The sequence below is a fragment of the Labrus mixtus genome, chromosome 2 (assembly GCF_963584025.1).
Source record: "Labrus mixtus chromosome 2, fLabMix1.1, whole genome shotgun sequence".
In the NCBI taxonomy this organism is placed as follows: domain Eukaryota; kingdom Metazoa; phylum Chordata; class Actinopteri; order Labriformes; family Labridae; genus Labrus; species Labrus mixtus.
Genome location: NC_083613.1, coordinates 22,252,734 through 22,274,438, shown reverse-complemented (window position 1 = coordinate 22,274,438; position 21,705 = coordinate 22,252,734). Strand labels below are relative to the sequence as shown.

The following is a 21,705-nucleotide window of genomic DNA, read 5'->3' as shown; positions in this document are numbered from 1 at the left end:
TGTGTCCCTCTGATTATGAATGTGTCCCTCTCATTCTGAATAAGCTTATATGTAGTTCCACCATCAGCTAAAATGTTTTATTATTTATTATTAATATTTTGTTTCCAGTTATTTGATACATAACCAAGTACCATCGAATACTTGCAGCCCCCATTAACTTTAGCTGTTATTTTTCTTTTGCGCTAACAAGCAAATGTCAGCATGTCAAAGCGTTGGTTAACTTATGGCTACCTGTAAAACATGAGCATAGTTGGTTTTCATTGTGAGCATGTTAGCATTCAGCTTTTAGCGAGGATTGACTGCTCTGTGTATTTGTTTATTTTTATATTTATGGAAGTTATTCAACTCCTGTCTCTATAAGAATTTTAAAGGTCCTTCATCTTATAATTGTTCAGTTGGTCTTCTATTTTAGGAAAACAATCAGGAGTGTGTTCACCTACACTGTGTGTTTGTGTGTGTGTGTGTGTTGTCTCCAGGGGATTTGTTTCCATGCCCCAGGCGTGTATAGTGGACAGCTTGCGGCTGGATTGATAGAGTGACGTCAGCGCGCCGCTACCTCTCCCAGAGGGCAGGATTAGTCGGGAGCAGCAGAGACAGCGCTCCGGTAATCTCCCGGTAATAAATGGAGGGAGGCTGGCACGTTCGGAACCGCCGGTACCGAGTGATACCGGAGGCCCCCTGAGACCCCTGACAAAGATGCCTGCATTTGGAGCATGATGGGTCGCTTCGTGACGCCGCAGCAAACTGACGGGCCCCGGGGCAGGTACACGCAGCGGGTAAGCTTTGGAGACGCAGGTTGAACTCGTCTCAGGAGGATTTACCTTGACAAGGTGTTCGCAGGCTGCCACGCTTGTCTGTCAACAACTGCTGTTTTATTTTTACTGCTCGTGTCTACTGTGTGTGTCTGAAGGTTGCACCTGAGAGATTATGTTTGTTGATAACTTTGCAGTTCATGAGAATTTGGGGAAATTACGCTAAATGACATTATACGGTATATTTCCCTCATTTTTGTAACATTCTTTGGTTTCAAATACATGAACAATATATTAAAGGTTACTGCAGTTTAGTTATGGGTACCACTGATGCAGTGGAAGACCGGGAACCCACATGAACTCACTCATCTGTTGTTGACCGACCTACTGCAGGGCAAGGTTAGAGTTAATGACAGATTATAGAAGACATCATTGCTGAATGACATGCAGGCTGATATGGACGCATAAATTCCCAATCCGTTATTTAAACATGTATTATAGGATCTTAATCGAATTTAAATGACAGAACAATAACGAAAAACTATTAGAAACATGAAACAATACGCAAATGTGTATAGAAGTGCAGTTTTCAAGTAACTTTTGAAACATTTACCCATGGGTAAAATAATAACCCTGCATGATTGCAGAACATTCCCAAAACACAGAGAATGTAATTACTGTTTTGTTTCTCGTCTTTTACGCACAAGGCCTTACTAAGCCTAATTGCTCCGAGTTGCAAATAATCTACCCTTGGATCTTTTTTCCGTTTCACTCTTTCCATGACATACTTGTCATGATTGTAAAGGCAACTGAAAGCCCTGTACTCTGGGCATTTATGGTTCGGTTGTCACCTACTTGGCACCTGCCTCTAAATAGCTAGATAACACCCATTACGCACCGGTTATAAGGGCTGATGGATACTAAAACCCACAGGCCAATTTGTATCCGCCTTGTTACTTTTACCGCTACCGGTTTCACTCTCCAGTTGCGGATCCATGTGAGTCGAGGTCCAATAACCTGTCAGATCAGTGCGCGCTTCCTCTATGTGCCTTAGTTGAGCGAAGAGTTTACTGAGGTTTATCCAAAATATGCAATTTATGGTTGAGAGTCTTTTTTTCCTGCTTTATTGTTGTGGTTGAGAGAATAACTTCATGTTCAATCTGCAGCAAATGCTAAATGAATAAAAACAAGAGAGCAAAGGAAGTTTTTGTTCTGCACCACTTGGGTAGAACAGTGCAGGTATTTGGCTGAATGGGTGTGTGTAGGCGGTGCATTGACTCGGGTTGAGAGAGACAGTAACGCAACGCTATCGGACACAAGAGAAAGGGGGGAGAGAGAGAGAGAGAGAGAGGGAGAGAGAGAGAGAGAGAGAGAGAGAGAGAGAGAGAGAGAGGGAGACAACAGGGCTGGTTTGAAATACGATGTTACTTATGTGAGCAGCACTCAGACTCACCGCTGTGCGTCTTTACGCTCAGGGATCATCCACTCCTGATCCCCCCTCACGTACTCTCTCTCTTTCTCTGGTTGTTTCTTTACCCACAGCAGCCTCACCTGCGAAGCCACAGCGGAGGACAGAGGACACTTTGCTGACTGACGGACAAAAAAGGCACCTCCGTGTACTCTCACCATGGAGGAGAGCCGGGCAGAGTAACTTACTGCAGCCTTTACAGTATAAAACCTGACTGTCAGAGAAGAGAGCGATCTTCACGATGAGCCGTTAAATTCCTGCTACCGGTGCTTTCTTTGGAGAGTGGATTGACCATCTCCTAACAGCGGGGGAGACGAGCAGAGAGGCATTTAACCGTTGATTTGAGTCCTCAGATGGACCAAGTGCCCTCGGCACTGGCCGCTAAGATGCGCTGGATCACGCTGGTGCTTGCAGGCTTGACTTTCTGGGGCAAAGTGACTATTTGTAACTGTTTCGACTACGAGGAGCCAGACTATGATTACTACGAGGAAGATAAAGCGGAGACCATTGACTACAAAGACCCTTGCAAAGCTGGTGAGTCGGTTTTGTTTTTTTTCAAATCGTAAAAATAGAAGTGAAAATAAGTATTTTTGCAAGTGTGATTTTACCCTCGAGCGCACTTGGCTCTGAGTTGGCACGTTTATGAGAGCTGACAGCGGCTGTGTGTGTATGTGTGTGCATGTGTACACAATCATCCAGATGCCCCCGTTTCCCCCACCCATCACAACCGATAAGTCAGCACCGGTGGTGATCCCGCGGGTGGATGACACGTGCTGCCCGGTGACGGTCCTACTAAACCCGTGCACCCCTGAGATGCACGCACACATATTCAGCGCGTGCATCTAATGAGTGCAGAGTTTTGGTGATTGCAGCCGAAATACTGAGGCATATTTAGACGTGCATGTTTGCGCGTGCGTCCAGATGTTAAATCGACCATCAACGTAGATGAGAAACAGCTGGACTCAAGTGCACCAAAACACTCTTTCTCTTTCCAACACACACACACACACACACACACACACACACACACACACACACGCACACGCAGTGATAAAAAAAAAACAATGGTTGTACATTTAATGACAGGCTGTGGGCTGCTGTGGAACAACTGTAACCCTGGCTGGTCTCATAAAACAAACATATGTGTAAAGACAGAAGGAACATGTACATAATTGGTTCATAAAATAACTGTCAACATATTGTTGTCACTGATTTTAACTGTAAGTCAAAAATGCATCTTTTTTCTCAGCATAATACAGGTCTTGTATGTGTAATGTCTGTGCTCCACCCAAATAAACTCATTTATTTGGAGATAAAGTCTGGAGATTCACTCTTAATGTTTTACAACAAATGATATGGCCCGTACATACATGATACGTTTGTACTGTATGGTCTTTATAGTTGACTTTAAATGTGTTTTAATTTTATACTTAAGTAAATATACCAATGCAGTACGATTTTAATTTACCTACATGTATCTTAAACCCTAACCCTGTTTGAGAATACAACCATTTAATATTCTAACTTTTGCTTTAAAAAGTTCTAAATCACAATAAAGTATTGGGATTTCCAGATATATCGCTCTACAATTTCTTTCTGCCTTGACGTTCTCGGATTCTGGCACAACTTGTGTGTATAACTGTTACCTGTGACTTTTTCTTATCCTTTTTATTGTAGCCTTGAATTCATGTGTCATTGGCCACTACAACATTCAGCAGAACAATAGAACAGCAATAGGATAGAATAGAACTCCTCTGTTGTGATGAAATAATACAATGTAAAATGATATTAGACACACAGACACGCAGTTGCCAACAATATGTTTGCCTTCACTTTCATTTCTGTCGATTTTCCTCTGGTAAAAGAAAGCTTTTTACAATCACTCCCTGCAGACCTTGTAGCAAAGCTCAATGAGCAGTAAGGATTGTTGCTGCTTGTTAACCTCTCTCACTACATCAGCATCATCTCTGCAGAGCAGGTGGAGGCTGAACCTCTCTTCTCCTGTTTTTGTTGCAATGAACATGTTGCGGTGTCCTATGACTTAAAAGCCTCTTCTCTATCGTTGTTTTGGTAACAATTGCTGACTGTGTATGTGTGCGTAAATGTGTTTTTATGTATGTATGTGTCCCTGCTTGTCTTATTTAAATGGCACTTTGCTGCCTTAATGTTGTCTCTGATGACACGTTGCAGTGATAACAGGTCCACCCAGAATGCCGAGCGTTGGGACGCTGACCGACACACATTCCACACATACCAAATACACAAACCTGACACTGGTCAGTGTGTGTGTGTGTGTTATTCATGTGCATGTTACACTGATCTCTGTGTGGGTGATTTTATGTTGATACAGCAGTCCCATGACTCTGTGGTTTTTAGTAATGCTGGGACCTTACCCTGTGAGTGTCTGTTTGTGTTTTTGATTGGGAGCCTGGCAGGTTACAGGGAGACAGTCAGTCTACATATGTTTGAGCGACTCTTGTAGGTTAAAATAACTGAGTGAGAAAACAGTTTTTTTATGTGCTGCAAATATCAGTGAACATAAAGGATGTATTCATACGCAGGGCTTAGATCTCTCAAAGCAAATCCACATACCATACTCATGTTTTCAGAGATTTTTCTGTTTCTTCTTACTCAGTGAATTCTTATGCACACGTTTTATCAAATCTTTTATTTGTAGTATAATATTCATTTTACACATTGCTTTGATTTAGATATCAGACAGTTGAGAGCAACTGGGTGGAGGGGCGCATAATGCGGCAAAGGTCTCTGGACTTGAACTAAGACCAGCACATTTACACATTGTGCAAGTTGTGTTCGGATTAAATGTAAATCAAATGTCCGCCTTGCTTTATTCATTCCAATTTGACTGCCAGGCAGCAGACCTAGTTTACAAAAAACCAACGGACATTTCTGCCAGCATCCAAAACAACATGTTCAATGTGTAACGCCTGTTTCTAACCCTCACCATTTTGCTGGCATTTTTGAGCATTTTGGAGTAATTGGCCTCAGAATAGCCTCAGATGTTAATTTGAACATTTCTTTTATAGTAAACGGCCATAAAAATGCTGCAGAGCACAGCCAAGGTTGTGGCTGCTCATGCCCAATGCATCCTGGTACATGTAGGCAATCATGTCACAGCTGCTCAAGAAGGGAAAACATGCACAGAGGGATTTGCCATCAAAGTTGATTGGACATCAAATCAGTCAAAACATCTGGCAAATTTGATTGATTCTACTTATTCAAATCAGCCACTGTGTTACATGTAGTCTTATAAATTTATGTTATAAAGATAAAGATCAATAAACAGTTCTTAAAATAACTGTAGTGACAGCTATATATACTGTATGTAAATATAAATATGAATCAAATAATTGCTGTTTCTTTCTAACACTTATCTTCAATTTGCATATCTCCAAAACACACACCTACAAACCATCACCAGCAAGAGGGTTAGAAATAAATAAAGTAAACATCAAATTTTAAATCTTCATGAACAAACACAAAACCTTTAAAATCAAAATACATACACAGATTTTCTCACACATGTCACATGTACATGCATGCAAATATTTTCTAGCTTATACTGTAGTGTCTTGACGAATACACATCAATTGAACTTGTTTCAAATTCTGCATCCATCTAAAAATGGAAGAATGAATCAAATGATGAAGAGATAATGAAGACAGTAGTGCAGTAGTTGCACACCTAGCGTGGGCAGATTTAGTTGTCAGTTTGTAAAGAGTTGATGGCTGCATGTCTTTCTCTCTGAGTGTGTGTGTGTGTGTGCAGCTTGTAAGAAATGGAAATGTGGCTCATTCCGGGCTTGACCCTGTGGCATTGGTCTGAGTGGTTGGTATTCCGCCTCCTGTTTTTGCTGGGAAAACACGCGGGGAATAATTGGCTGTCTGCTTATCTCCTCCGAGTCCCGCGCTGGTAGACAGGAGAACACACACTTCCAGGCCTTTGTGAAGTGATTTCCCCATACAGACACACACATGCACAGAGGCACACACATTCGATACACATACACACAGAGCTCCCTCCATTCACCCGCGCTTATCTCTTCCTGGTTGTCTGCATCCTGCTACTCAGCTGGAGATGACACACACACACGCACGGACACTCACACTTACACTGATGTGCACGAGCTCTTACGCTCACTCAAGAGTCATTCATGCTTCCTTCCAAATCACTGTTCTCATAAAAGCTCGCACAAACTGAGTGAAAGCTAATCAAACCTCGACGTCGGTGCGAAGCTGTGGGTCATTCCTTCAGGAGTGACCCTGAAGATGGACTGCCTGTTCCCGTCTTTAAATACAATAGTGGCGTATCAACAGAGTGTGTATAGTAACAGTAAAGTACAATATGTTATTCACATTTTTTAGTAGGCGTACTCTTGATGTTCCAGTACCAGATTTCCGATAGTAGTAGAGTTCATGCTGCAAAGAAGGATGAAAATGATGAGGTTGAGAATTTCTACTAGGAGTTCAAAGAAATGTAAAGGTACAATGTGGACTTCGAGAAAGTCGTGTCAGAAATAAAGCAGTGGTTGATCTGTGGGGGCCATGAAGTCATCTAAAGACAGTGTTCTTTGTCTTAAGATTGTGTGCATGCTGGCAATTTGTGGGCGCAAGCCAGCACTGTGGGCATCAGCGGAAACCCTGATGTGATGTGGGCCAACATGGGAGTCACTTCTATTTGTAGCTATCATTTAGAAATGAGATAAGTAAAATAAGACTTTTAAACTATTTTGACCACTGATTCATTTTTCCCCAAATTACTCATTTTTTCTGGACAAAACCTTTGAGTTGTTGTCTGGACCTTATGTTGATATTGTATTTTGGTTGTTAGTCGCTGAAGTTAGCAAACTCCTTTCCAGACAAATATAATCAGCTTTGTATGTATGTAAAGTCTCGGGAGAACACATAAACATGACATCCTTCCGATTTTCCAGGAAAAATGCCTCGAATCCTCCTTTCCATAGAAACCTTTCCACAGGCTGTTATAGAAACCTGAGAGAGCCTTTTTTTTAAATTACATCACAATCTGTTTTAACATAGACAAAAAATTGCTTCACTACCTTTAATAAAATGAGAATAGTGGTTATATCAATACCTGTTTTGATACCATGGCAACAAAAATACAATCCTAAGAAAGCAATAATGGGTTATTTCTTGTTTTTAATGATCAAAAATTGCAGGCAATCTTATGCGCAGTGTCTGAACTGCAGATATACTTTTGCAACTAAATCTCTTTGTGCAGTTGAGACAGTGTTCCCTCTCTCATTGGCAGAAGCTATTCGTTAACATTATCACTGTAGTTTTTTTAAGTCTTGGTACTTTTGATTCTATCAATCATTAAAATAATGGATTTCATTGTAGCATCATAAAACACTAAAGTATCCAAAAGTATCAAAGTACTGAACATTTTGAACACTTGAATCTCAACCAGTCTTAAGAAAACAAATCATTTTCAGTTTTCATTCTTTTCTGTCTCCTAAAGAGATTTACTGTTGAGTTTATTAGCACTTAAGTTATATGAAAAGTTGCATCACAGTTTCCATGAGGAGCTTGAAACAAACCCTTCCACTTATGGGACGATCTCCACCCTTCTGCATACATGAGGAGGTTCATGTTGGCTGAAGCTCTTTCTGAAAATCAAACAAATCTTTGTGTAATAGATAGAGGTCCAGTGCAGATGTTATACATGATTTAACTTTCGGCTTAAGAGAGGGAAACACATGTTTGCAATTCAGTTGTTTCCAGTAACTCATGGATTTGGACTTTAATTGTATTCAAACATTAACAAAAGTTTAATTCAGGAGCTTCTGTTGCAATTTCTCTGACCTTTTTTAAGGGTCTAGCTAGTAGCACTTCTCTAAAGGACCTGCAATGTTATAAAATCAGTGTTTATTATTATTATTATTACATGTAGTAGTAATTGTTTGCCAGAAACAGTCAGCATTACCGAAGTGCCTCCCCCTTACCTAAACCAGAGTATTTTGAGTTGTGAGAGCTTGTCCGACAATGAACATCTCCTTGTAAGAGTTGCATGTGAAAGAAAATTCTGAAAATATGAAGACCCGAATGTCCTGATATTGTTGTCAGGAGTACCAAATGGAAGTCATGGAATGGACACAGATTGGACACCAGAGAGGACTTGAAGGTCCTAAGTGAGTTCTCTTTTAAAGCAACCTTTAAAAAGAACATAAATCCTCCAGTCCATGTTGGTGTTTCTGGGACAGCCACAGACAGCATTCTTATTCAGTTCGAGTTCTCCTGACCTTCTGCTACCCAGGATAAGAATGACTTTGCCTCAATCTTTGCTATAATTCATTTGGCCAAGAGTGAATCTGTGTCTGTTTGCGTAAACTTATCTGTCAGTTGGCTGTAGGCTTGCAGTTCCCTATACATTTTCAATGAACACAACTTTATGTTTCCAAATAGGAACAGAAAAGTCCAATCAAACATATTGATCAAAAATTAGCAAAAGATGGACGGTATGTGAAATGGTATGTACAAAATCATTGAAAATGTTTAATTGACCTCATATAGTTAACTGACATACAGGTTTGATGTTGTACATGATATGCCCCTTGTATATATATGAATGCAGCTGTACAATGTACAACTGTATGACCAGGATTTTGTCACATTCTTCTAACTGTGGCAAACAGCTTTGTAAGATTTAAGTACAACTCACTTTATCGTATCATACCAAGGGACACCATCAAGAAAAATACACTTTTTTTGTGCTTTTGAGTTTTTCAGTCGGAGAGTAAAGCCCACCATGTCGTGACAGTTAGCTGCAGCTACTGTTCACCCCTTCCCCCATTCTTCAGTAGGAAGGAAACTAGAGCAATGTGTGTATGGGTGTATGTTTGACACTGTGGCTGCATAATGTGTGTGTGTGTGAGTAAGCGGACGAGCGGTCTCACTCATATTATATTAAACAGGATTTTCCCGAGCAGAGTGCTCCTGCCACTGAGCTTCCGAAGTCTTCTCCAGGATTCCCGCCTCAGCACAAACTGTGCAGCTACGCTGCGAGCCCACTGTTTGCTTTGGAACGTCATTGTTCCGGAGCTGCAGAAAGCCATGAGTCAGCATCACCATCACTCCGCCCACCTGCCACGCATTGCTCAATTATTAAATGTTTGCCTGCTTTTATGTCACCTAGCTTTTCCTGGTGGTATTTATAGCAACAAAAACCATTCTTATACAAGGCCACTTTCTCATTCAGTCAAACTCAGTTTTTCCCCCACTTGTCCTTTGAATAGTTAGAACCCAGCTGTGGTCATAGATCCAGTCTCTCTACAGCATATGACGCAGATCTACTCATTTTAGCTAGCTTCATATTGTTTGTATTGTATTTTTTTGTACAATTTTGCAATGAGGGTACTCAAGTGCAGCTAGACTTCCTTTCGGTTTTTAAAGATTTAACCCCCCACCTTAAAGATTCATTAAGTTCTGACTAGCTGGTGGGGAGTCCCAATCTCTCAAACCTCTGTATTAATGTTTATACCTTCTTGATTTAGCTGTTCCGTTGTTAGCCAAACTTGCTCTTACATGACAGTATCTAGAGTCAAATGAGTCATGGAGAAACATCTTTCTGAACCTTGAGCAGCCGACCTGCCCTTAAATTAGAACTTTTTTTCCAAGACAATCGAACAAAAGCTAGTTTTTATGCTCCCAAATTACAATAACCACCAAAATTACCGGTATGTTACAGAGCTGACTATAATTTGATCAAGTCATAACTGTTCCCAAATGCTTGCAAGGTTACTTTTAATCCGCTCACTATTTCCTTTGCTATAATTTAAGAAACCTGGAAGCCTGAAGAGTCAGGCACTTATACAAATGGCAACAATTTCCAACTGTTGGCTTCCTGCCGCATCATCCAATGGTCCTTGAAAGTTGTGTGCGAGGTCTGTGTGTGGTCCATCTTTAACTCTAAATGTGCACAGGTTTTTTACAATTGAAAACTCATCATGTACAGAATCCTCAGTAAAACAAAGACCAGATTTTTATAGGTTGAGAATCACTTTTCTTGAAAGATATCGTCAACCCGACGACGTTTTCTTCCACTTGGGCACAATTTAAAAGAGTCACAAATTAAACATATCATTAGTACATTTTCGTTGTTTTTCTGTACATGGAAAATACAATTCCAAGTCTATACAAACTCTTGAGTGAAATATGGATGCTTAAAGAGTGATGAGTGTGTTTGTCTTCACACTCTTGTCAGAAACTGTTATGTACAATCTCTTCAGCACAAAACAGGAAGCAGAAAAAACAATTTTTAGTAAACTTAAAAAAACTCTGGAGCTATGAAAGGGTCAAATGATAGTTGGATGGTTTTCTTTGCGTAAGTAGACAGTGTTTGCTCTGGTGAAGGTTGGTAACTCTTGTTGAAGTAATAAGGAGAGTGGAGATGCCTCACTAGCGGCCTGCAAGCTTATAAATGTAAAAGTCTTCAGCTCTATGATAAACACAACAACTTGATTATTCGCTATAATCCCTCATGGTTATTACAATAAAATGAAATCAATTAGTCCTCCAATGAGGGCTATGAGAACACAAACTTCAAACCTGAATGAAATAATGAACACCACTTTCTGTTATCCTTAATTTGATTGTTGTTCGAGCGCACACCCAGGACACGCTGATGGTTATATTGAGCCCCAATTGTTTCCTGTCCCAGTGTCTGGCCAAACCCATGACCTGCTGCAAAGAAATGTTACTGTCAGTAATCTGATTAGGATGCTACACTAGCTCTGTGTGTGTGTCACAAGATAAAGTTATTTTTGCCTCATACTGGAGAGATGTTTTTGCCTTTTATTCTCTTTGGTTTATGTGTTGGAGTGCTCTCTAGTTGTGTGCTCTTTAAAGTTATAATAATAATAATAATAATTAATCATATAGCTCTTTTGAAAACAGGGGATTACAAAATGCTTTGACATGAGAGCAAACGCATACAGAAGAACAAAGTATATGAATCCAAACACAAAAGAAACCAAAAAACAGCTAAATAATCAGAACAACATAACCTCAAGACCAAAAAATTAACCCAACCAAAAAGTAACTTAAAAGAAGTGACTGATGCTGCAGCTTTATCTCTTTATGCAGGTTGTTCCAAAGCTAAGGGGCCCTGATGGCATGGTCACCTTTAAATTTAAGTTTTGACTTTGGAACGAGTAGGCGCATCAGCTGAAGATTTCAGGGTGATGGCAGGCTCATACCGTGTCAAGAATTCTGCTATGTAACTTGGAGCCGGACCCAATTGTGCTTTAAAGGTGATGAGTATAATCTTGGAATCCATTCTAAAAGTGAAATGGAATCAGTGTGGTGAAACCAGTATCAGTGTGCTGTTATGTTGCTAAAACCACTTGTAAGCCTAGCTGCTACATTCTGAACTAATCGGAGGAGAGCTTGTTTTGAGGTAAATGCCACAAAGGAGTTGCAATAATCCAGTCTGGAGAAGAAGAAGGCATTGAGGATTTTTCAAGGTCTGATTGTTAAAGCATTGGTGTAATTTTGGAAATGGTGAGTAATTGGTGAAAAGATGAGGACGTAACAGTAGGAATGAAAGAAAGATGATGATGATGTAAAACGTTATTTATGTGATCTAAAGGTAAGGCTACAATGAAATGCCACTCCTAAATTTAAGCCAGTTGATTTGACAGATAGGGCACCAACGCAGCTTTCGTTAAAATTGGTCGAGTTTTTGTCAATTAAACAATGTTATTTATGATTTTTAATAATTTCTCTGAAGACAGTTTTGTTCCATCCAACATTTAATATCTGAGACAATTTCTGACAGCAGCTACAGGCTTCTTAGGTATATCTGTGTGTCATCTACATAGTAATAAAAAAGAGAAACAGTGTGGGAAACTATTCAATTGAGTGGCAGCATACAGAGAATGGAGAATAAAATTGGACCTAAAACCATACCCTGCAGTACGCCACATGTAATTGATCGGAATTAATTACCTATGATGACTGCAAAGGTACGCCCTCAAGGTAAAAATAACGCCAACCAAGTGCAGTGTCGTTGTTACCAACCCAATTTTTAAGACTGATTGATTCCGATTATATAGATTAAACAACAGCGCACACAGTTTTATTATTAAAAAATGAAAAGATACCCTTAATGGGAACTTAAGGCACCCCGACAGTGTGACTTGGTTTGTTGGATTAGTTTTGTGATCAGTCTGGCCTTTTTGCTTTGTCATTTCAGTTGTCCTGTTCTTCACCTCATCTGTTTCAAGCTGTGTTCATACATGAGGAAACTTTGACTATCCTTTTCAGTAAACAAAAAATCACACTGTACATGATGTGAACATACAGTGATGTGTCAAGAGTGTAATTGGATTTTTGTCAGTGTCTTGAACTGTGTTTAAGCCTGCAAAAACATATGATTTGTGTGTGTGTTTAAAGTGTTTTTTAACTCACTGACATCACAGACACATAATCCTCAACCCTGCAGTTGCACACTGAACATCTGTTTAAGAAAACACTCACAGTTTAGCTTGTCTGGAAAATTGAAAATGTGAAATTATCTCAGTTTCAATTAAATTTCGTTCTTCTGTCACACACACGCATAAACATTTATGCTCTTTTCATGATCATTCATTCATTCATTTCATATTGTCACAGAGGAAGAGATAATCTCCACCTCTCTCTCTCTCTTTCTCCCACTTACGCACATTGCAGGAGGGTGGGGGTGTTTGTAAACTTGGACTGAGCTTCTACATTTTTTCCTCCTAAAAGCACATTTTTGACCCATGACATTACTGACTCCAGCATCTCTGCACATTGCAAGTGCATTTTGTTTTTCCATTTTAAACACTCACTACTATTGTTTAAAGTGCAGCTTAGAGTGATGCCTTGTTTTCTCCACAAAAGACTTTGGAGTCTGTGGTTTGCTCAGTGTCAAAGTAGTGATGGATTCCAACACAAGCATAGCATCAAAACCTACAAAGAAAGATGTAAAGGGATCTGGTAAGGTATGTCAGAAGACAGAATAATCATAAATCATAAAATGACCTTACCATGCCATCAGACATTAAAGAAACATGCTATGTTAGAACACAGCGGTTTTGGATGCCCCTCTGTTTGCCAGGTAAAAAACAAACCCAACAGGTGTTGCAGCGATGGAAGTGGGCAAGCGAACTGGTTCAGATATAACTGATTCTACTTGACCTATAAAACCTCGGCTTTATTCTAATAAGCTATTAAGGTTTTTGGTTTGAACATGTGTTTCTATGGAATTTGTCATTTTCTCAGTAATAAACAGAAGGAGGGGATAACGTTTGATTTTAGTTTTCTCAAACTCAAAGCTATTAAACTCACTATTAAACATGGCAAAGAAAACCTTGAATATTTTTAAATTAGAAAACTTTTCCCTATTTTGCTTGTAAAGATCATCCATGTACTAAGTTTAGTGGAAGCTTATGAAGCTTTCTGAAGTTCCTCTTGACATGGTTAACAGTATGTTTGAACTAGACTTACAATTACAAAACGTAATAGAGACGAGATAGTTCAGAAGTTGTGATATGCGGAATGGGAATCTTTGAGTCTGTTGTTCATCCATGCTGACAACCCTGTCAGTGTACAGTGAGTTCATACTGCAGCACCTGGTATCGCCCACAAAGGGTTAATTTGGATCAAGCAGCTTGCAAAATGATTACTTTTGGAGAAAATCCTCAAACAGGACTGAGATAATCTCTGTTTAATATTGCAGCACGTTTGCAGTCACTGCTACATACACTATAATAATACCACTAAAAGGAAGTGTTCATACATGCACATGTTCATTCACATGCACGGACTCACCCATCTTAAACCACCTGCAGTGTGACCTTATATTTGCTTAATGAGGAGCTTAGTGAGATGTATGTGTTTGTGTGTGTTTGTGTTAGATTCACCCCAGTGCCTACAGCATTAGAGCATAACTCAGCAGTGCATAATTCTCTGCTGTATTGTACTGTAGTGTGTGTTAAATGTCAAAGGAACATTTGAGTCCCTGCTTAGTACAACATTAATATCAGAATGTTTGAATGGAAACAAAAAAATCAACTCTTTTTCAGGTGTGAAGTCAGATTTCAAAGGATAATTTGAGCTAGTCAGTGCAGGCCAATCAAGTAACTCCTCACCAAACTGTTTAACTAAGTCTTTAAGATCCTTGCTGTTTGCACAGGAGCCCAGTCATGGTTAAACAGAGAAGGGCCTTTCCCAAACTGTGCCTACAACTTTGGCAGTGCCAAATAGGCTTAAATAGCTACATGTCCTGTAGAAACCCCTTCTGTACAACAAAGAATGCCAAATTCTGTAAAATGGCCCCATTATCAATCCTTCTCAAACCTTAGCATCTGACATTGTGCGTATAACAGGGGTGTAGGGCCTCTACAGTATTCAGCCCAACTGCAGAGCTGGCACACATTATGGGGGTGTGACTCTGGTAAAAGACTCAAAGAGGCTGAGCCTCCGTTTACAATTGATTATCAAAGGGGAATTTATCTGACAATGACACTTTGGGAAAAAGAAAGCAACCTGCAGCTCAACAGCCATCAGACAAACTGAGATCAACTTGCTAGAGAGGCACACATTTTTCTTAAAGGGCCAGTGACCCACCAACCATCTTTGGAAAGCACAACCTATCAATCCAATGTAAAAAAGAATAATGTTTCAGATAAGAAATAATATTATTCTGGGAGGCAGAGACAATTAACGCACTTAAGTCCTTCTACAACAAGAGACTTACAGTGCATGCTGGTAAGTAGGGTTCTTGCACCCGCTGAATCCCGGTATATCAGTCAGACATGATGGTGAAGCCTGATAGATCACTCCAAGGAATGTCACTTTAAGCAGAGTTGTACTGTGTGTTGGCCAACATAGTGCACAGTCATGGTTCATATGGTCTGTTTGTAGCTGCTGGGCCGTGGTACATTCATATAGAAATATAGGCCTGTACTAAGTTGTTCAGAAACTGATTATCTATCAGTAGAAATTGCTACATGAAGATGAGCTGAAAAATGTTCAAATTTCAGCTCTCACAAAAGAAAACGCACACACAGGATCACAAAGCCACTGCGGGGTGTCTGTTTGACATTTGTTATTGAGCTGCAGAGTAAACTTTTTAGAGAGCTGACATTAGTCCTGAGAAGTTGATCAATACAACACAAGTCGGTCTGCTCGGTGGGAGGTGCTGGATGCATGTGAGGGATGTCTGCCTCTCCGTTTGTGTTTGGTGCATTATCCCAGTGTGTGTATGCGCATCTGCCCGTGTGCTGCTGTGTGTGTGTGTGTTTGCTGCAGTGCCCCTGCTGAAGGGCGAACAGTAAGGCCCTGGTCAGCATGATGTAGGTCTCCTGGGGCATCCTGGGGTTTTTGGGATCGATACTTTTCCTCCTGCATCTCCCTGCATCTCTGTCCTTATCCCCTCTCACCCACTGGCTTGACTTTGAGCTATTTATGGAATCTCTATGGATTACCGAGACCCCAACAATCAATGGGATAAACTTACTATAACTGTAATCCTGCTTTGTGTCTCTGCTTGTGACTGCTTCTTGTCTTTATGTCTTGAAATATCTGAAATCACTTTGTTTGTTGTTTGATGTCGCAAACACACACACACACACACACACACACACACACACACACACACACACACACACACACACACACACACACACACACACACACACACACACACACACACACACAATTGAAACAAAATCAAGGGAATCTTGTATCAAATGCAGGTGCAGTATACTATGAGAATTACTACAGAAAATGACCTTTCGCTGGTCAAGTAAGAGTTTCTTTAGGATGGAAGTGGATTTTCTGCACCAACTTGGTAGTTTGCTAGAGTTTTTCATTGACTGGAGTTTTAGAAAAAAAATGCGTCACCCACCGTATAATTTGATGGTAAAATAAATATTTGTACCAGCTGCTGTTCATACCACATCTTAGAATAACGACGTTACTTTTCAGCTATTTTTGGAAAAGCCACAATGACCTCAACCTCTTTAGAACCAAATAAAACCTTTTTGTACTTAATTGATTTGTCTTTACTACTGTTCAACCAGTGACTCACTTTTAAATGAAGCCATTAAAAGTACTTTAAAAAAAAGTTCTCCAGCCGTGATATGAGTCACAACATTTATTGGGACATTTAATAGATTATAAAATAAATTACAAGAACTGATGTGAAAGCTTGTGATTGAAAAACAACACCAAAATAGTATATTTCAATACCTTTTTAAAGAGGAAACAAATTAAATATTTAATTTGATGTCAGATATGACAGTTGTGCTTTTAAGGCTCTCTTTGGATAACTGGTTACTAATTAAGTTTTTTTCTGTTAAGGCATCAGTTCATTAAAATCTAATATTATGCAGCAGTTTGTTCTGACCAAGCAATCTGATTATAGGAGAGGTTTCCATGAGTGCTGATATAGATAACAACATCACTGGACGGAATTTTCTCAACTTTGTGTCACCTGATACAAGTTTTCACTCACGTTCTTGAAAAGTTCGATCATAAAGTAACAACTGGCTCTAACGTTTTCATCGTCAGCCCAAATTCTCAAAACACTGTACTACACTATATACATAGCAGATGTTTTTTTTTGGTCTTGATTGGTATTGATAGATAGAACACCATTCCCCCATAACAACTTTAATACTTACAATTTAGGTTATAGTAGATTCATAACAGCAGCTCTACCCTTTAGATCAAACGTTTTATCACCAACATATCATGCAGCACAATTCAACAGGTCACTCTCCCACTCTCGATCTGATTTTGCGATTTGTAACCCATCTGTGGTCATTGTGGTTTTTGCTCCTCACTGCAACAATAGCCCAGAGTTGAACACAATGGCACCCTGACCCCCTGTTTCCTTTAGTGGCAATCCTGATTAGCTAAGTGACAAGCTTCTCCCATGCCATTGTTAATGTATTAGTGTTTTAAAGCCCCTTGGAGAGCAGTAACTGCACTCAGCTAATCATTTAGTGATGGTTATCATTTAGAAGTTCATTGTTTAGGGCTGGTGGATTTACTGTAGATACAGAAGGAGAGGGAGTGAGGGAGGGAGGGAGAAACGGGGGGAACAGGGGATCCAAAATGTGCTTAGAGGTATACGGGATAGAAGCACAGAAGACCCATCAGTCACATGTACATAACAGCGTTCAAAAATGCCAGTTTTTCCAGCAGAAATAAACATGTTTGCATTCTGGTCCAAAAAACAAAAATGGTCTTACTAGCTTATGCCTTCATTGGCACACACTGTACATGGATGATTTTTTACGTTTTGATGGAGGATAAGAGTTATTCATAGTTAGGCACTGGGCTGACTCGCCTGGCCGGACTCCTGTGTGCTCACTCGTTATTAGGGCTGGGAATCTTTGGGTGTCTCACGATTCGATTCCATTTCGATTTCAATTCTCGGGGTCACGATTCGATTCAGAATCTATTTTCGATTTAAAAAAAAAAATCAAATCAATCGATTTTTAGATAAATTGATTTTTTTCCCACCTCGTGATGCTCTGCTAATTGTGCTGTAAATGGTGCTCTGATACCTGTATTCCTTTCACTGGCATTTTTTCTGATTATATTGGCTGACTGATATATTGGTCATGCTCTAATATTGAATTGTAGAGTCTGTTTAGACATGCAGAATGAAATACAAATTTCTTCTTTTTTGGGGGGGGGATTTGGTGTATGCTGAAAGCTTTAGCCAGATTGTGTGAAAGTGAGGGAGAAAAGGAGGGTGTGAGGACGAGGACAAGAGACACTGGAGTGGTCTGAGTAGGCAGGGAGGACGAGGGAAAGCGTGAAACTACAATTTCTCTGTACCGAAGTATGACAGTGCTTAAAGTAAAGATGATGATGATAATGTTATGTATAACTGATAAGCGTTTTTCTCTTTACTTGCAGCTGTATTCTGGGGAGACATTGCTTTAGACGAGGAGGACCTGCGCATGTTTCAGATCGACAGGACGATAGACCTGACACAGCACACACACATGCGCACACACTCCCGGCAGGGCCACACATCTGGTAAGTGGACTGAATGTCTCACTCTCACTCAGTAATCATCATGTACCGCTTTCGCTCACGTTTCCTCTGAAACTCTCTCATAAGCAGCTTCGATAGGAAGGAAGTGGAAGGGGCCACATGAGGATATCAGCATTTATTGTGCATTGTTTGTGTTTTGATTCTTGGCTTTGGTGTTTGTCAGGTGGCCTGGAGGAACATCAAGTTGCAAAGAAGAGAGGATCATTATATCTGCTGCTCGAGAGAATACGCAGGTTTGGCTTTGGTAAGGAACTTATATTCACTTCACATTCTAATGAAAGTGGATATTAAAGATTTGGCCAATACGTTACAAATCTGTAATGCAAAACCTTTTTTGCACACATGCATCAGAAGCATCCTAGATGTATGAACCTCAAAGAAAGGAACTGTTTTCTATGTATAAACATGCTGTAACAGAACCAACTTCTCAGTGAAGACTTTAAATACTAACTGGGCTCCTAAAATCCTGCAGCGCAAACAGCTTATGAACAGCTTCTAAATGCAATGAAGAAGATGTTTGCTTGCTGTTTGCCACTGTTACCGTCAAGAGATTGACCAAAATCAATGAATTGTTCAGTGTGAAAGAAGACAATCTGAAGTAAGATTCAGTGAAGTTTATTTTTATGACTAGTTATGCTTTTAGTGCAGAGACAGGACAGTGTATCGAGTTTGAAAACAGGGAGAGAGAGAGAGAGAGAGTGGGAAATGACAGGCTGTGGCTCAGTTGGTAGAGTCGCTTGTCGCTTTAACCTGAAGGTTGGGGGTTTGATCCCCAGCTCCTGCAGCCACTGTCTGACGTGTCCTTGGGCAAGACACTTAACCTAAAGTTGCTCCCGCTGCTTCGTCCGTGGCGTATGAATGTGTGTGAATGGGATTAGTTACTTCTGATGGTTACTTTACATAGAAACCTCTGCCATCAGTGGGCGAATAGGTGTGAATGGGTTGGTTTGACCTGCGGTATAAAAGGGCTTTCAGTAGTCAGAAGTTAATTAGGGCCTCCTGATGAAGGCTACAGGCTGAAATGTGTCAAGATAATTATCAAGTTTTTTATTCTGAAAGCGTTGCTTCAAATTTGACGTTTTAAAACTGATTTCCTCTTTAGCACACTGAAATCACAACCTCTTCACTGCTTAGGCAAAATTGGATCCTGAACAATGTTTGAATTTCCTTTTCTGGCATAAGTCAGCCCATTCAGTGTGCATTACTGACTTGTTTAATCACATCAAATATGTACTATAGAACATAGCGATATTCTCTGAGATGTATTTCCCTCTCATCTTACTCTGAAAGGTCACATATAAAAGGAAACAACGTGATCCAGTAATCTCAGAGACCATTTATGGACTGATACTGTATCTGTGAGAGACCTGTATTTACTCTGTAGGAACACACGTAGCATAATAAAAGTAAAGTTAGATTTGAATGTTTCTCTCTCCTCACTTTGTTAGAATATCTCCCAAAGAACTCAAGCAAAGGATCCCCAGGTCCCAAGAGCCAAACTGGGAAAGGTGGCAAGACGGGGAACGTGGTGAAAAGCCGGATTCCCCGAGCGGCCACATCCAGAGCTGAGAGAATTTGGCCCGGAGGAGTCATTCCCTACGTCATAGGAGGAAACTTCACTGGTAAGCGAGTCAGCTAGACACTGCTAAAAAATGAAACACTCGGATGTGTGAGTGTGAAACGGTAGGATGTGAAATGTGTGTTTCAGGTAGTCAGAGGGCCATGTTTAAACAGGCCATGCGTCACTGGGAGAAACAGACGTGTGTGACGTTTATTGAGAAGACGGATGAGGAAAGCTACATCGTGTTCACCTACAGACCCTGTGGGTGAGTGTGTTGAATCTCCAAGCGTTTGTGTGATTGTGTGTGAGTGTGTGTGTGTGTGTGTGTGTACCTAGAGTGCAGTAGTGACCTTGTCACAGCGAGAGACGATACGGTCACTCAACAATGGCTCCACTTTCCTTCCTGTCCTGCTCCCGTTTCCCCATCCCTCCAGTCACACTGCAGACTCTTAAGTTTTTGTATGTAAGGGCAGTTTTTTTTTTTTTGTTCATACTCTGCAGAAGTGCATTGTTCTGTGGAGTGGCAGCACGGTGGGGTCATAGTGTGTTTGTACAGTGGTGACTCTTCACTGACTGGTTTAGGTTGTGAGGTTTAAGTTTAAGTATGAACCTTGGGTTTGTCTCTTTGAGCGGATGTTGGTTAGATGGGTGAAAGAGTAGGGCTTGTAAGATAATTAAGAAATTGCAGAAAATATTTGTGTTTTAATGATAAATTGATTTTTTAGCTGATTCCACTTTTTGTTTCTTAGTATTTCCTGTTTCATTAAGCACCTGTTGAATTGTTTCTATTAATGCCCTTAATTGCTTGTTAATGAACAATGATCATCTCAGCAAGCTCACACCCTTGATGAACTCTGAAAAAAAATCCATTTAGAAATTATTTTTTTAAATGTAGTTTAGTGAGAGAGCTGCATGTGAACCAATGATAGCAGTTGTTCGTGTCCTGTCATAGGCTGGCTGCATCAGAGATTAGACACTTTAATCTGATGTATAAATACCCTGCAGCTTGGATGGGCATCCTGCAGGTCAGTGAGAGGAAAAGGCTGATATGTGCAGAAATACAAGTCACGTTTTGGAGAAGAACTACAGTTTGTGTGTTGCCATCTATTGTCGGTGTAGTAATGGTGCCTAAACTGGAGCTTCAAATGCTGGAAAGAAAAAAAAAACCCTATCTACTCCAGTGACTCCTGATCCTCACCCTGCAATTATCTCACTGGATAACTTTAATCAGATTTGTTAGCCTGGCACGGATGTCTCGGCTAAACAGAAAGTGTGTGTTCCTGTGTGTATGTGTGTGTTTTCTGTGGGCAGCGAAGTGTGAAGTCTCACAGCTTACTCGGTTTGACTATGAAACTGCAGCGTTATCAGAGAGTTGTATGTAAATAAATCCTGCTGCTTTTCCTCTGGTGGACGTAGTACAGGGCAGGAAATCCTGAAAACAGTGTGTCGTTGTGTGTGTGTGTGTGTGTGTGTGTGTGTGTGTGTGTGTGTGTGTGGGGGGGGGGGGGGGGGGGGGGGGGCGTGTTCATACAGTACTGTTGATGCCAAATGTGTAGTAAGAATAAAAATGATCCGCCTATCTCCCTGCTATCAACGTTCTGCTTATCCTTATTAGGTGTTGTTCCTATGTGGGTCGTCGTGGCAACGGGCCCCAGGCCATCTCTATAGGCAAGAACTGTGACAAGTTTGGCATTGTGGTGCACGAATTGGGTCATGTCATCGGATTTTGGCACGAGCACACACGGCCTGACCGTGACGATCACGTGACCATCATCCGGGATAACATTCAGCCAGGTGAGACTTAGTACCCATAATGCATCTGGGTCTATGTTAAGATGTTTT

General features: G+C 40.5%; 1 protein-coding gene across 3 annotated transcripts in view; it reads left to right on the top strand.

Moving 5' to 3' along the window:
- The first annotated feature begins 591 nt into the window (after window positions 1-591).
- tll1 (tolloid-like 1) overlaps window positions 592-21,705 on the top strand; it is a 44,797-nt gene continuing 23,683 nt past the window's right edge. The window contains exons 1-7 of one of the 3 annotated variants that reach the window (XM_061056571.1): window positions 592-776; window positions 2,295-2,754; window positions 18,162-18,284; window positions 18,466-18,546; window positions 19,751-19,924; window positions 20,011-20,128; window positions 21,479-21,657. In XM_061056571.1, the coding sequence (XP_060912554.1) occupies window positions 2,574-2,754; window positions 18,162-18,284; window positions 18,466-18,546; window positions 19,751-19,924; window positions 20,011-20,128; window positions 21,479-21,657 (856 nt within the window). In that variant the 5' untranslated portion in view covers window positions 592-776; window positions 2,295-2,573. Of the gene's footprint in view, window positions 777-2,120; window positions 2,755-18,161; window positions 18,285-18,465; window positions 18,547-19,750; window positions 19,925-20,010; window positions 20,129-21,478; window positions 21,658-21,705 lie in introns of those variants that run through there. The other 2 variants (XM_061056575.1, XM_061056572.1) reach the window with 2 other exon arrangements.